Raw genomic sequence first — 14811 nt, forward strand, 5'->3', positions numbered from 1 at the left:
TGTTCCTGTGTCTCTTCCTCTTTCCAATAACTGGGATTATGGCCTTTGTTTGGAGAACGTCCTTCTTGTTGAAGAAAAGATCTTTGTCTAATCCGAGGTGAGTGATCGCTGTCCTGATATTTTTTTCCGTAACATACGGTGACAGAAACATTATGTACAGTCGTGGTCAAAAGTTTTGAGAATGACAAATATACATTTTCACAAAGTTTGCTGCTTCAGTGTCTTTAGATATTTTTGTCAGGTGGAATACTGAAGTATAATTACAAGCATTTCATAACTGTCAAAGGCTTTTATTGACAATTACATGAAGTTGATGCAAAGAGTCAATATTTGCAGTGTTGACCCTTCTTTTTCAAGACCTCTGCAGTCCGCCCTGGCATGCTGTCAATTAACTTCTGGGCCACATCCTGACTGATGGCAGCCCATTCTTGCATAATCAATGCTTGGAGTTTGTCAGAATTTGTGGGTTTTTGTTTGTCCACCTGCCTCTTGAGGATTGACCACAAGTGCTCAATGGGATTAAGGTCTGGGGAGTTTCCTGGCCATGGACCCAAATATCGATGTTTTGTACCCCGAGCCACTTAGTTATCACTTTTGCCTTATGGCAAGGTGCTCCATCATGCTGGAAAAGGCATTGTTCGTCACCAAACTGTTCCTGGATGGTTGAGAGAAGTTGCTCTCGGAGGATGTGTTGGTACCATTCTTTATTCATGGCTGTGTTCTTAGGCAAAATTGTGAGTGAGCTCACTCCCTTGGCTGAGAAGCAACCCCACACATGAATGGTCTCAGGATGCTTTACTGTTGGCACTGTTGGCAGGACTGATGGTAGCGCTCACCTTGTCTTCTCCGGACAAGCTTTTTTTCCGGATGCCCCAAACAATCGTAAAGGGGATTAATCAGAGAAAATGACTTTACCCCAGTCCTCAGCAGTCCAATCCCTGTACCTTTTGCAGAATATCAGTCTGTCCCTGATGTTTTTCGTGGAGAGAAGTGGCTTCTTTGCTACCCTTCTTGACACCAGGCCATCCTCCAAAAGTCTTCTCCTCACTGTGCGTGCAGATGCACTCACACCTGCCTGCTGCCAACCTGAGCAAGCTCTGTACTGGTGGTGCCCCGATCCCGCAGCTGAATCAACTTTAGGAGACGGTCCTGGCGCTTGCTGGACTTTATTGGGCGCCCTGAAGCCTTCTTCACAACAATTGAACCGCTCTCCTTGAAGTTCTTGATGATCCGATAAATGGCTGATTTGGGTGCAATCTTACTGGCAGCAATATCCTTGCCTGTGAAGCCCTTTTTGTGCAAAGCAATGATGACGGCACGTGTTTCCTTACAGGTAACCATGGTTGACAGAGGAAGAACAATGATTCCAAGCACCATCCTCCTTTTGAAGCTTCCAGTCTGTTATTCGAACTCAATCAGCATGACAGAGTGATCTCCAGCCTTGTCCTCGTCAACACTCACACCTGTGTTAACGAGAGAATCACTGACATGATGTCAGCTGGTCCTTTTGTGGCAGGGTTGAAATGCAGTGGAAATGTTTTTTGAGGATTTAGTTAATTTGCATGGCAAAGAGGGACTTGCAATTCATCTGATCACTCTTCATAACATTCTGGAGTACGCGCAAATTACCATCATACAAACTGAGGCAGCAGACTTTGTGAAAATTAATATTTGTGTCATTCTTAAAACTTTTGGCCACGACTGTACGAAATAAGTTACAAATAACGCGAAAACCCCGCACAAATGCACAATTGGTTGGGCTCCCGTAAAACTGCTGCCATTTCTTCCGCCGCCATTTTCGATGTTGGGTTAGGGTATGAAGTACCTATTGGCTAGGTGGTGTGTATTGTCTTAGGAGTTTTCTTAGTACAAATTCACTATTGGGTTGGGGTAGGAAGTGTCTTAGTACTAATATAGTGTCTCATGTCTAGGGCCCTAACCCTTGGTAGACGCTTCATTTGTAGGACCTAACCCTGTTCCTGTACAAATGTCTTACGTCCAGGGTATCAAAGCCAGCAACAGCAGCCTCGTCCATCACAGAAGACTCCAGCTGCAAGCTGAAGGAGGCCGTCCGCAGCAGAGTGAGCGTCTGCACCTTCACCAGCCCTGAATACCTTCCCTGGAGGATTGGACACAGGACAGGTGGGTTAGGGTTAAAGGGGGTACTATCCTCTCATCCTCACCATGTAATACTGTCCTCTACCTCTAACCCTACTCATCCTCACCATGTAATACTGTCCTCTACCTCTAACCCTACTCATCCTCACCATGTAATACTGTCCTCTACCTCTAACCCTACTCATCCTCACCATGTAATACTGTCCTCTACCTCTAACCCTACTCATCCTCACCATGTAATACTGTCCTCCTCTAACCCTACTCATCCTCACCATGTAATACTGTCCTCCTCTACCTCTAACCCTACTCATCCTCACCATGTAATACTGTCCTCCTCTACCTCTAACCCTACTCATCCTCACCATGTAATACTGTCCTCCTCTACCTCTAACCCTACTCATCCTCACCATGTAATACTGTCCTCCTCTACCTCTAACCCTACTCATCCTCACCATGTAATACTGTCCTCCTCTACCTCTAACCCTACTCATCCTCACCATGTAATACTGTCCTCCTCTACCTCTAACCCTACTCATCCTCACCATGTAATACTGTCCTCCTCTACCTCTAACCCTACTCATCCTCACCATGTAATACTGTCCTCCTCTACCTCTAACCCTACTCATCCTCACCATGTAATACTGTCCTCCTCTACCTCTAACCCTACTCATCCTCACCATGTAATACTGTCCTCCTCTACCTCTAACCCTACTCATCCTCACCATGTAATACTGTCCTCTACCTCTAACCCTACTCATCCTCACCATGTAATACTGTCCTCTACCTCTAACCCTACTCATCCTCACCATGTAATACTGTCCTCCTCTACCTCTAACCCTACTCATCCTCACCATGTAATACTGTCCTCTACCTCTAACCCTACTCATCCTCACCATGTAATACTGTCCTCCTCTACCTCTAACCCTACTCATTCTCACCATGTAATACTGTCCTCCTCTACCTCTAACCCTACTCATCCTCACCATGTAATACTGTCCTCCTCTACCTCTAACCCTACTCATCCTCACCATGTAATACTGTCCTCCTCTACCTCTAACCCTACTCATCCTCACCATGTAATACTGTCCTCCTCTACCTCTAACCCTACTCATCCTCACCATGTAATACTGTCCTCTACCTCTAACCCTACTCATCCTCACCATGTAATACTGTCCTCTACCTCTAACCCTACTCATCCTCACCATGTAATACTGTCCTCTACCTCTAACCCTACTCATCCTCACCATGTAATACTGTCCTCTACCTCTAACCCTACTCATCCTCACCATGTAATACTGTCCTCTACCTCTAACCCTACTCATCCTCACCATGTAATACTGTCCTCCTCTAACCCTACTCATCCTCACCATGTAATACTGTCCTCTACCTCTAACCCTACTCATCCTCACCATGTAATACTGTCCTCCTCTACCTCTAACCCTACTCATCCTCACCATGTAATACTGTCCTCCTCTACCTCTAACCCTACTCATCCTCACCATGTAATACTGTCCTCCTCTACCTCTAACCCTACTCATCCTCACCATGTAATACTGTCCTCTACCTCTAACCCTACTCATCCTCACCATGTAATACTGTCCTCTACCTCTAACCCTACTCATCCTCACCATGTAATACTGTCCTCCTCTACCTCTAACCCTACTCATCCTCACCATGTAATACTGTCCTCCTCTACCTCTAACCCTACTCATCCTCACCATGTAATACTGTCCTCCTCTACCTCTAACCCTACTCATCCTCACCATGTAATACTGTCCTCCTCTACCTCTAACCCTACTCATCCTCACCATGTAATACTGTCCTCCTCTACCTCTAACCCTACTCATCCTCACCATGTAATACTGTCCTCCTCTACCTCTAACCCTACTCATCCTCACCATGTAATACTGTCCTCCTCTAACCCTACTCATCCTCACCATGTAATACTGTCCTCTACCTCTAACCCTACTCATCCTCACCATGTAATACTGTCCTCTACCTCTAACCCTACTCATCCTCACCATGTAATACTGTCCTCCTCTACCTCTAACCCTACTCATCCTCACCATGTAATACTGTCCTCCTCTACCTCTAACCCTACTCATCCTCACCATGTAATACTGTCCTCCTCTACCTCTAACCCTACTCATCCTCACCATGTAATACTGTCCTCCTCTACCTCTAACCCTACTCATCCTCACCATGTAATACTGTCCTCCTCTACCTCTAACCCTACTCATCCTCACCATGTAATACTGTCCTCCTCTACCTCTAACCCTACTCATCCTCACCATGTAATACTGTCCTCCTCTACCTCTAACCCTACTCATCCTCACCATGTAATACTGTCCTCTACCTCTAACCCTACTCATCCTCACCATGTAATACTGTCCTCCTCTAACCCTACTCATCCTCACCATGTAATACTGTCCTCCTCTACCTCTAACCCTACTCATCCTCACCATGTAATACTGTCCTCCTCTACCTCTAACCCTACTCATCCTCACCATGTAATACTGTCCTCCTCTACCTCTAACCCTACTCATCCTCACCATGTAATACTGTCCTCCTCTACCTCTAACCCTACTCATCCTCACCATGTAATACTGTCCTCCTCTACCTCTAACCCTACTCATCCTCACCATGTAATACTGTCCTCTACCTCTAACCCTACTCATCCTCACCATGTAATACTGTCCTCTACCTCTAACCCTACTCATCCTCACCATGTAATACTGTCCTCCTCTACCTCTAACCCTACTCATCCTCACCATGTAATACTGTCCTCCTCTACCTCTAACCCTACTCATCCTCACCATGTAATACTGTCCTCCTCTACCTCTAACCCTACTCATCCTCACCATGTAATACTGTCCTCTACCTCTAACCCTACTCATCCTCACCATGTAATACTGTCCTCCTCTACCTCTAACCCTACTCATCCTCACCATGTAATACTGTCCTCTACCTCTAACCCTACTCATCCTCACCATGTAATACTGTCCTCCTCTACCTCTAACCCTACTCATCCTCACCATGTAATACTGTCCTCTACCTCTAACCCTACTCATCCTCACCATGTAATACTGTCCTCCTCTACCTCTAACCCTACTCATCCTCACCATGTAATACTGTCCTCCTCTACCTCTAACCCTACTCATCCTCACCATGTAATACTGTCCTCCTCTAACCCTACTCATCCTCACCATGTAATACTGTCCTCCTCTAACCCTACTCATCCTCACCATGTAATACTGTCCTCCTCTACCTCTAACCCTACTCATCCTCACCATGTAATACTGTCCTCCTCTACCTCTAACCCTACTCATCCTCACCATGTAATACTGTCCTCTCTACCTCTAACCCTACTCATCCTCACCATGTAATACTGTCCTCCTCTACCTCTAACCCTACTCATCCTCACCATGTAATACTGTCCTCCTCTACCTCTAACCCTACTCATCCTCACCATGTAATACTGTCCTCCTCTACCTCTAACCCTACTCATCCTCACCATGTAATACTGTCCTCCTCTACCTCTAACCCTACTCATCCTCACCATGTAATACTGTCCTCCTCTACCTCTAACCCTACTCATCCTCACCATGTAATACTGTCCTCTACCTCTAACCCTACTCATCCTCACCATGTAATACTGTCCTCTACCTCTAACCCTACTCATCCTCACCATGTAATACTGTCCTCCTCTACCTCTAACCCTACTCATCCTCACCATGTAATACTGTCCTCCTCTACCTCTAACCCTACTCATCCTCACCATGTAATACTGTCCTCCTCTACCTCTAACCCTACTCATCCTCACCATGTAATACTGTCCTCCTCTACCTCTAACCCTACTCATCCTCACCATGTAATACTGTCCTCCTCTACCTCTAACCCTACTCATCCTCACCATGTAATACTGTCCTCCTCTACCTCTAACCCTACTCATCCTCACCATGTAATACTGTCCTCTACCTCTAACCCTACTCATCCTCACCATGTAATACTGTCCTCTACCTCTAACCCTACTCATCCTCACCATGTAATACTGTCCTCTACCTCTAACCCTACTCATCCTCACCATGTAATACTGTCCTCTACCTCTAACCCTACTCATCCTCACCATGTAATACTGTCCTCTACCTCTAACCCTACTCATCCTCACCATGTAATACTGTCTCTCCTCTAACCCTACTCATCCTCACCATGTAATACTGTCCTCTACCTCTAACCCTACTCATCCTCACCATGTAATACTGTCCTCCTCTACCTCTAACCCTACTCATCCTCACCATGTAATACTGTCCTCTACCTCTAACCCTACTCATCCTCACCATGTAATACTGTCCTCCTCTACCTCTAACCCTACTCATCCTCACCATGTAATACTGTCCTCCTCTACCTCTAACCCTACTCATCCTCACCATGTAATACTGTCCTCCTCTACCTCTAACCCTACTCATCCTCACCATGTAATACTGTCCTCCTCCTCTAACCCTACTCATCCTCACCATGTAATACTGTCCTCCTCTACCTCTAACCCTACTCATCCTCACCATGTAATACTGTCCTCTACCTCTAACCCTACTCATCCTCACCATGTAATACTGTCCTCCTCTAACCCTACTCATCCTCACCATGTAATACTGTCCTCCTCTACCTCTAACCCTACTCATCCTCACCATGTAATACTGTCCTCTACCTCTAACCCTACTCATCCTCACCATGTAATACTGTCCTCCTCTACCTCTAACCCTACTCATCCTCACCATGTAATACTGTCCTCCTCTACCTCTAACCCTACTCATCCTCACCATGTAATACTGTCCTCCTCTACCTCTAACCCTACTCATCCTCACCATGTAATACTGTCCTCCTCTACCTCTAACCCTACTCATCCTCACCATGTAATACTGTCCTCCTCTACCTCTAACCCTACTCATCCTCACCATGTAATACTGTCCTCCTCTACCTCTAACCCTACTCATCCTCACCATGTAATACTGTCCTCCTCTACCTCTAACCCTACTCATCCTCACCATGTAATACTGTCCTCCTCTACCTCTAACCCTACTCATCCTCACCATGTAATACTGTCCTCCTCTACCTCTAACCCTACTCATCCTCACCATGTAATACTGTCCTCTACCTCTAACCCTACTCATCCTCACCATGTAATACTGTCCTCTACCTCTAACCCTACTCATCCTCACCATGTAATACTGTCCTCCTCTACCTCTAACCCTACTCATCCTCACCATGTAATACTGTCCTCCTCTACCTCTAACCCTACTCATCCTCACCATGTAATACTGTCCTCCTCTACCTCTAACCCTACTCATCCTCACCATGTAATACTGTCCTCCTCTACCTCTAACCCTACTCATCCTCACCATGTAATACTGTCCTCCTCTACCTCTAACCCTACTCATCCTCACCATGTAATACTGTCCTCTACCTCTAACCCTACTCATCCTCACCATGTAATACTGTCCTCTACCTCTAACCCTACTCATCCTCACCATGTAATACTGTCCTCCTCTACCTCTAACCCTACTCATCCTCACCATGTAATACTGTCCTCCTCTACCTCTAACCCTACTCATCCTCACCATGTAATACTGTCCTCTACCTCTAACCCTACTCATCCTCACCATGTAATACTGTCCTCCTCTACCTCTAACCCTACTCATCCTCACCATGTAATACTGTCCTCCTCTACCTCTAACCCTACTCATCCTCACCATGTAATACTGTCCTCCTCTACCTCTAACCCTACTCATCCTCACCATGTAATACTGTCCTCCTCTACCTCTAACCCTACTCATCCTCACCATGTAATACTGTCCTCTACCTCTAACCCTACTCATCCTCACCATGTAATACTGTCCTCCTCTACCTCTAACCCTACTCATCCTCACCATGTAATACTGTCCTCTACCTCTAACCCTACTCATCCTCACCATGTAATACTGTCCTCCTCTACCTCTAACCCTACTCATCCTCACCATGTAATACTGTCCTCCTCTACCTCTAACCCTACTCATCCTCACCATGTAATACTGTCCTCCTACCTCTAACCCTACTCATCCTCACCATGTAATACTGTCCTCCTCTACCTCTAACCCTACTCATCCTCACCATGTAATACTGTCCTCCTCTACCTCTAACCCTACTCATCCTCACCATGTAATACTGTCCTCCTCTACCTCTAACCCTACTCATCCTCACCATGTAATACTGTCCTCCTCTAACCCTACTCATCCTCACCATGTAATACTGTCCTCTACCTCTAACCCTACTCATCCTCACCATGTAATACTGTCCTCCTCTACCTCTAACCCTACTCATCCTCACCATGTAATACTGTCCTCTACCTCTAACCCTACTCATCCTCACCATGTAATACTGTCCTCCTCTACCTCTAACCCTACTCATCCTCACCATGTAATACTGTCCCTCTACCTCTAACCCTACTCATCCTCACCATGTAATACTGTCCTCCTCTACCTCTAACCCTACTCATCCTCACCATGTAATACTGTCCTCTACCTCTAACCCTACTCATCCTCACCATGTAATACTGTCCTCTACCTCTAACCCTACTCATCCTCACCATGTAATACTGTCCTCTACCTCTAACCCTACTCATCCTCACCATGTAATACTGTCCTCCTCTACCTCTAACCCTACTCATCCTCACCATGTAATACTGTCCTCCTCTACCTCTAACCCTACTCATCCTCACCATGTAATACTGTCCTCCTCTACCTCTAACCCTACTCATCCTCACCATGTAATACTGTCCTCCTCTACCTCTAACCCTACTCATCCTCACCATGTAATACTGTCCTCTACCTCTAACCCTACTCATCCTCACCATGTAATACTGTCCTCCTCTAACCCTACTCATCCTCACCATGTAATACTGTCCTCCTCTACCTCTAACCCTACTCATCCTCACCATGTAATACTGTCCTCCTCTACCTCTAACCCTACTCATCCTCACCATGTAATACTGTCCTCCTCTACCTCTAACCCTACTCATCCTCACCATGTAATACTGTCCTCCTCTACCTCTAACCCTACTCATCCTCACCATGTAATACTGTCCTCCTCTACCTCTAACCCTACTCATCCTCACCATGTAATACTGTCCTCCTCTACCTCTAACCCTACTCATCCTCACCATGTAATACTGTCCTCTCTACCTCTAACCCTACTCATCCTCACCATGTAATACTGTCCTCCTCTACCTCTAACCCTACTCATCCTCACCATGTAATACTGTCCTCCTCTACCTCTAACCCTACTCATCCTCACCATGTAATACTGTCCTCCTCTACCTCTAACCCTACTCATCCTCACCATGTAATACTGTCCTCCTCTACCTCTAACCCTACTCATCCTCACCATGTAATACTGTCCTCCTCTACCTCTAACCCTACTCATCCTCACCATGTAATACTGTCCTCCTCTACCTCTAACCCTACTCATCCTCACCATGTAATACTGTCCTCCTCTACCTCTAACCCTACTCATCCTCACCATGTAATACTGTCCTCCTCTACCTCTAACCCTACTCATCCTCACCATGTAATACTGTCCTCCTCTACCTCTAACCCTACTCATCCTCACCATGTAATACTGTCCTCTACCTCTAACCCTACTCATCCTCACCATGTAATACTGTCCTCCTCTACCTCTAACCCTACTCATCCTCACCATGTAATACTGTCCTCCTCTACCTCTAACCCTACTCATCCTCACCATGTAATACTGTCCTCCTCTACCTCTAACCCTACTCATCCTCACCATGTAATACTGTCCTCCTCTACCTCTAACCCTACTCATCCTCACCATGTAATACTGTCCTCCTCTACCTCTAACCCTACTCATCCTCACCATGTAATACTGTCCTCCTCTACCTCTAACCCTACTCATCCTCACCATGTAATACTGTCCCTCTACCTCTAACCCTACTCATCCTCACCATGTAATACTGTCCTCCTCTACCTCTAACCCTACTCATCCTCACCATGTAATACTGTCCTCTACCTCTAACCCTACTCATCCTCACCATGTAATACTGTCCTCTACCTCTAACCCTACTCATCCTCACCATGTAATACTGTCCTCCTACCTCTAACCCTACTCATCCTCACCATGTAATACTGTCCTCCTCTACCTCTAACCCTACTCATCCTCACCATGTAATACTGTCCTCCTCTACCTCTAACCCTACTCATCCTCACCATGTAATACTGTCCTCCTCTACCTCTAACCCTACTCATCCTCACCATGTAATACTGTCCTCCTCTACCTCTAACCCTACTCATCCTCACCATGTAATACTGTCCTCCTCTACCTCTAACCCTACTCATCCTCACCATGTAATACTGTCCTCCTCTACCTCTAACCCTACTCATCCTCACCATGTAATACTGTCCTCCTCTACCTCTAACCCTACTCATCCTCACCATGTAATACTGTCCTCCTCTACCTCTAACCCTACTCATCCTCACCATGTAATACTGTCCTCCTCTACCTCTAACCCTACTCATCCTCACCATGTAATACTGTCCTCCTCTACCTCTAACCCTACTCATCCTCACCATGTAATACTGTCCTCCTCTACCTCTAACCCTACTCATCCTCACCATGTAATACTGTCCTCCTCTACCTCTAACCCTACTCATCCTCACCATGTAATACTGTCCTCCTCTACCTCTAACCCTACTCATCCTCACCATGTAATACTGTCCTCCTCTACCTCTAACCCTACTCATCCTCACCATGTAATACTGTCCTCCTCTACCTCTAACCCTACTCATCCTCACCATGTAATACTGTCCTCCTCTACCTCTAACCCTACTCATCCTCACCATGTAATACTGTCCTCCTCTACCTCTAACCCTACTCATCCTCACCATGTAATACTGTCCTCCTCTACCTCTAACCCTACTCATCCTCACCATGTAATACTGTCCTCCTCTACCTCTAACCCTACTCATCCTCACCATGTAATACTGTCCTCCTCTACCTCTAACCCTACTCATCCTCACCATGTAATACTGTCCTCCTCTACCTCTAACCCTACTCATCCTCACCATGTAATACTGTCCTCCTCTACCTCTAACCCTACTCATCCTCACCATGTAATACTGTCCTCCTCTACCTCTAACCCTACTCATCCTCACCATGTAATACTGTCCTCCTCTACCTCTAACCCTACTCATCCTCACCATGTAATACTGTCCTCCTCTACCTCTAACCCTACTCATCCTCACCATGTAATACTGTCCTCCTCTACCTCTAACCCTACTCATCCTCACCATGTAATACTGTCCTCCTCTACCTCTAACCCTACTCATCCTCACCATGTAATACTGTCCTCCTCTACCTCTAACCCTACTCATCCTCACCATGTAATACTGTCCTCCTCTACCTCTAACCCTACTCATCCTCACCATGTAATACTGTCCTCCTCTACCTCTAACCCTACTCATCCTCACCATGTAATACTGTCCTCCTCTACCTCTAACCCTACTCATCCTCACCATGTAATACTGTCCTCTACCTCTAACCCTACTCATCCTCACCATGTAATACTGTCCTCTACCTCTAACCCTACTCATCCTCACCATGTAATACTGTCCTCTACCTCTAACCCTACTCATCCTCACCATGTAATACTGTCCTCCTCTACCTCTAACCCTACTCATCCTCACCATGTAATACTGTCCTCTACCTCTAACCCTACTCATCCTCACCATGTAATACTGTCCTCCTCTACCTCTAACCCTACTCATCCTCACCATGTAATACTGTCCTCCTCTACCTCTAACCCTACTCATCCTCACCATGTAATACTGTCCTCTACCTCTAACCCTACTCATCCTCACCATGTAATACTGTCCTCTACCTCTAACCCTACTCATCCTCACCATGTAATACTGTCCTCCTCTACCTCTAACCCTACTCATCCTCACCATGTAATACTGTCCTCCTCTACCTCTAACCCTACTCATCCTCACCATGTAATACTGTCCTCCTCTACCTCTAACCCTACTCATCCTCACCATGTAATACTGTCCTCCTCTACCTCTAACCCTACTCATCCTCACCATGTAATACTGTCCTCCTCTACCTCTAACCCTACTCATCCTCACCATGTAATACTGTCCTCCTCTACCTCTAACCCTACTCATCCTCACCATGTAATACTGTCCTCCTCTACCTCTAACCCTACTCATCCTCACCATGTAATACTGTCCTCCTCTACCTCTAACCCTACTCATCCTCACCATGTAATACTGTCCTCCTCTACCTCTAACCCTACTCATCCTCACCATGTAATACTGTCCTCCTCTACCTCTAACCCTACTCATCCTCACCATGTAATACTGTCCTCCTCTACCTCTAACCCTACTCATCCTCACCATGTAATACTGTCCTCCTCTACCTCTAACCCTACTCATCCTCACCATGTAATACTGTCCTCCTCTACCTCTAACCCTACTCATCCTCACCATGTAATACTGTCCTCCTCTACCTCTAACCCTACTCATCCTCACCATGTAATACTGTCCTCCTCTACCTCTAACCCTACTCATCCTCACCATGTAATACTGTCCTCCTCTACCTCTAACCCTACTCATCCTCACCATGTAATACTGTCCTCTACCTCTAACCCTACTCATCCTCACCATGTAATACTGTCCTCTACCTCTAACCCTACTCATCCTCACCATGTAATACTGTCCTCCTCTACCTCTAACCCTACTCATCCTCACCATGTAATACTGTCCTCTACCTCTAACCCTACTCATCCTCACCATGTAATACTGTCCTCTACCTCTAACCCTACTCATCCTCACCATGTAATACTGTCCTCCTCTACCTCTAACCCTACTCATCCTCACCATGTAATACTGTCCTCTACCTCTAACCCTACTCATCCTCACCATGTAATACTGTCCTCTACCTCTAACCCTACTCATCCTCACCATGTAATACTGTCCTCTACCTCTAACCCTACTCATCCTCACCATGTAATACTGTCCTCTACCTCTAACCCTACTCATCCTCACCATGTAATACTGTCCTCTACCTCTAACCCTACTCATCCTCACCATGTAATACTGTCCTCTACCTCTAACCCTACTCATCCTCACCATGTAATACTGTCCTCTACCTCTAACCCTACTCATCCTCACCATGTAATACTGTCCTCCTCTACCTCTAACCCTACTCATCCTCACCATGTAATACTGTCCTCCTCTACCTCTAACCCTACTCATCCTCACCATGTAATACTGTCCTCCTCTACCTCTAACCCTACTCATCCTCACCATGTAATACTGTCCTCCTCTACCTCTAACCCTACTCATCCTCACCATGTAATACTGTCCTCCTCTACCTCTAACCCTACTCATCCTCACCATGTAATACTGTCCCTCTACCTCTAACCCTACTCATCCTCACCATGTAATACTGTCCTCCTCTACCTCTAACCCTACTCATCCTCACCATGTAATACTGTCCTCCTCTACCTCTAACCCTACTCATCCTCACCATGTAATACTGTCCTCCTCTACCTCTAACCCTACTCATCCTCACCATGTAATACTGTCCTCCTCTACCTCTAACCCTACTCATCCTCACCATGTAATACTGTCCTCCTCTACCTCTAACCCTACTCATCCTCACCATGTAATACTGTCCTCCTCTACCTCTAACCCTACTCATCCTCACCATGTAATACTGTCCTCCTCTACCTCTAACCCTACTCATCCTCACCATGTAATACTGTCCTCCTCTACCTCTAACCCTACTCATCCTCACCATGTAATACTGTCCTCCTCTACCTCTAACCCTACTCATCCTCACCATGTAATACTGTCCTCCTCTACCTCTAACCCTACTCATCCTCACCATGTAATACTGTCCTCTACCTCTAACCCTACTCATCCTCACCATGTAATACTGTCCTCCTCTACCTCTAACCCTACTCATCCTCACCATGTAATACTGTCCTCTACCTCTAACCCTACTCATCCTCACCATGTAATACTGTCCTCTACCTCTAACCCTACTCATCCTCACCATGTAATACTGTCCTCCTCTACCTCTAACCCTACTCATCCTCACCATGTAATACTGTCCTCTACCTCTAACCCTACTCATCCTCACCATGTAATACTGTCCTCTACCTCTAACCCTACTCATCCTCACCATGTAATACTGTCCTCCTCTACCTCTAACCCTACTCATCCTCACCATGTAATACTGTCCTCTACCTCTAACCCTACTCATCCTCACCATGTAATACTGTCCTCTACCTCTAACCCTACTCATCCTCACCATGTAATACTGTCCTCTACCTCTAACCCTACTCATCCTCACCATGTAATACTGTCCTCTACCTCTAACCCTACTCATCCTCACCATGTAATACTGTCCTCTACCTCTAACCCTACTCATCCTCACCATGTAATACTGTCCTCCTCTACCTCTAACCCTACTCATCCTCACCATGTAATACTGTCCTCTACCTCTAACCCTACTCATCCTCACCATGTAATACTGTCCTCCTCTACCTCTAACCCTACTCATCCTCACCATGTAATACTGTCCTCTACCTCTAACCCTACTCATCCTCACCATGTAATACTGTCCTCCTCTAAC

The 14811-nt window shown here is 46.1% G+C and overlaps 1 protein-coding gene across 2 annotated transcripts in view; it reads left to right on the forward strand.

Moving 5' to 3' along the window:
* Positions 1 to 14811, forward strand: part of LOC129869506 (uncharacterized) — a 61403-nt gene that overhangs the window by 18316 nt on the left and 28276 nt on the right. For both annotated transcript variants that reach the window (XM_055943976.1, XM_055943977.1), the window contains exon 4: positions 2003 to 2142. In XM_055943976.1, coding sequence (XP_055799951.1) covers positions 2003 to 2142 — 140 coding nt within the window. The remainder of the gene's footprint in view (positions 1 to 2002; positions 2143 to 14811) is intronic.

The sequence above is a fragment of the Salvelinus fontinalis genome, chromosome 14, assembly GCF_029448725.1.
Source record: "Salvelinus fontinalis isolate EN_2023a chromosome 14, ASM2944872v1, whole genome shotgun sequence".
Taxonomy (NCBI): domain Eukaryota; kingdom Metazoa; phylum Chordata; class Actinopteri; order Salmoniformes; family Salmonidae; genus Salvelinus; species Salvelinus fontinalis.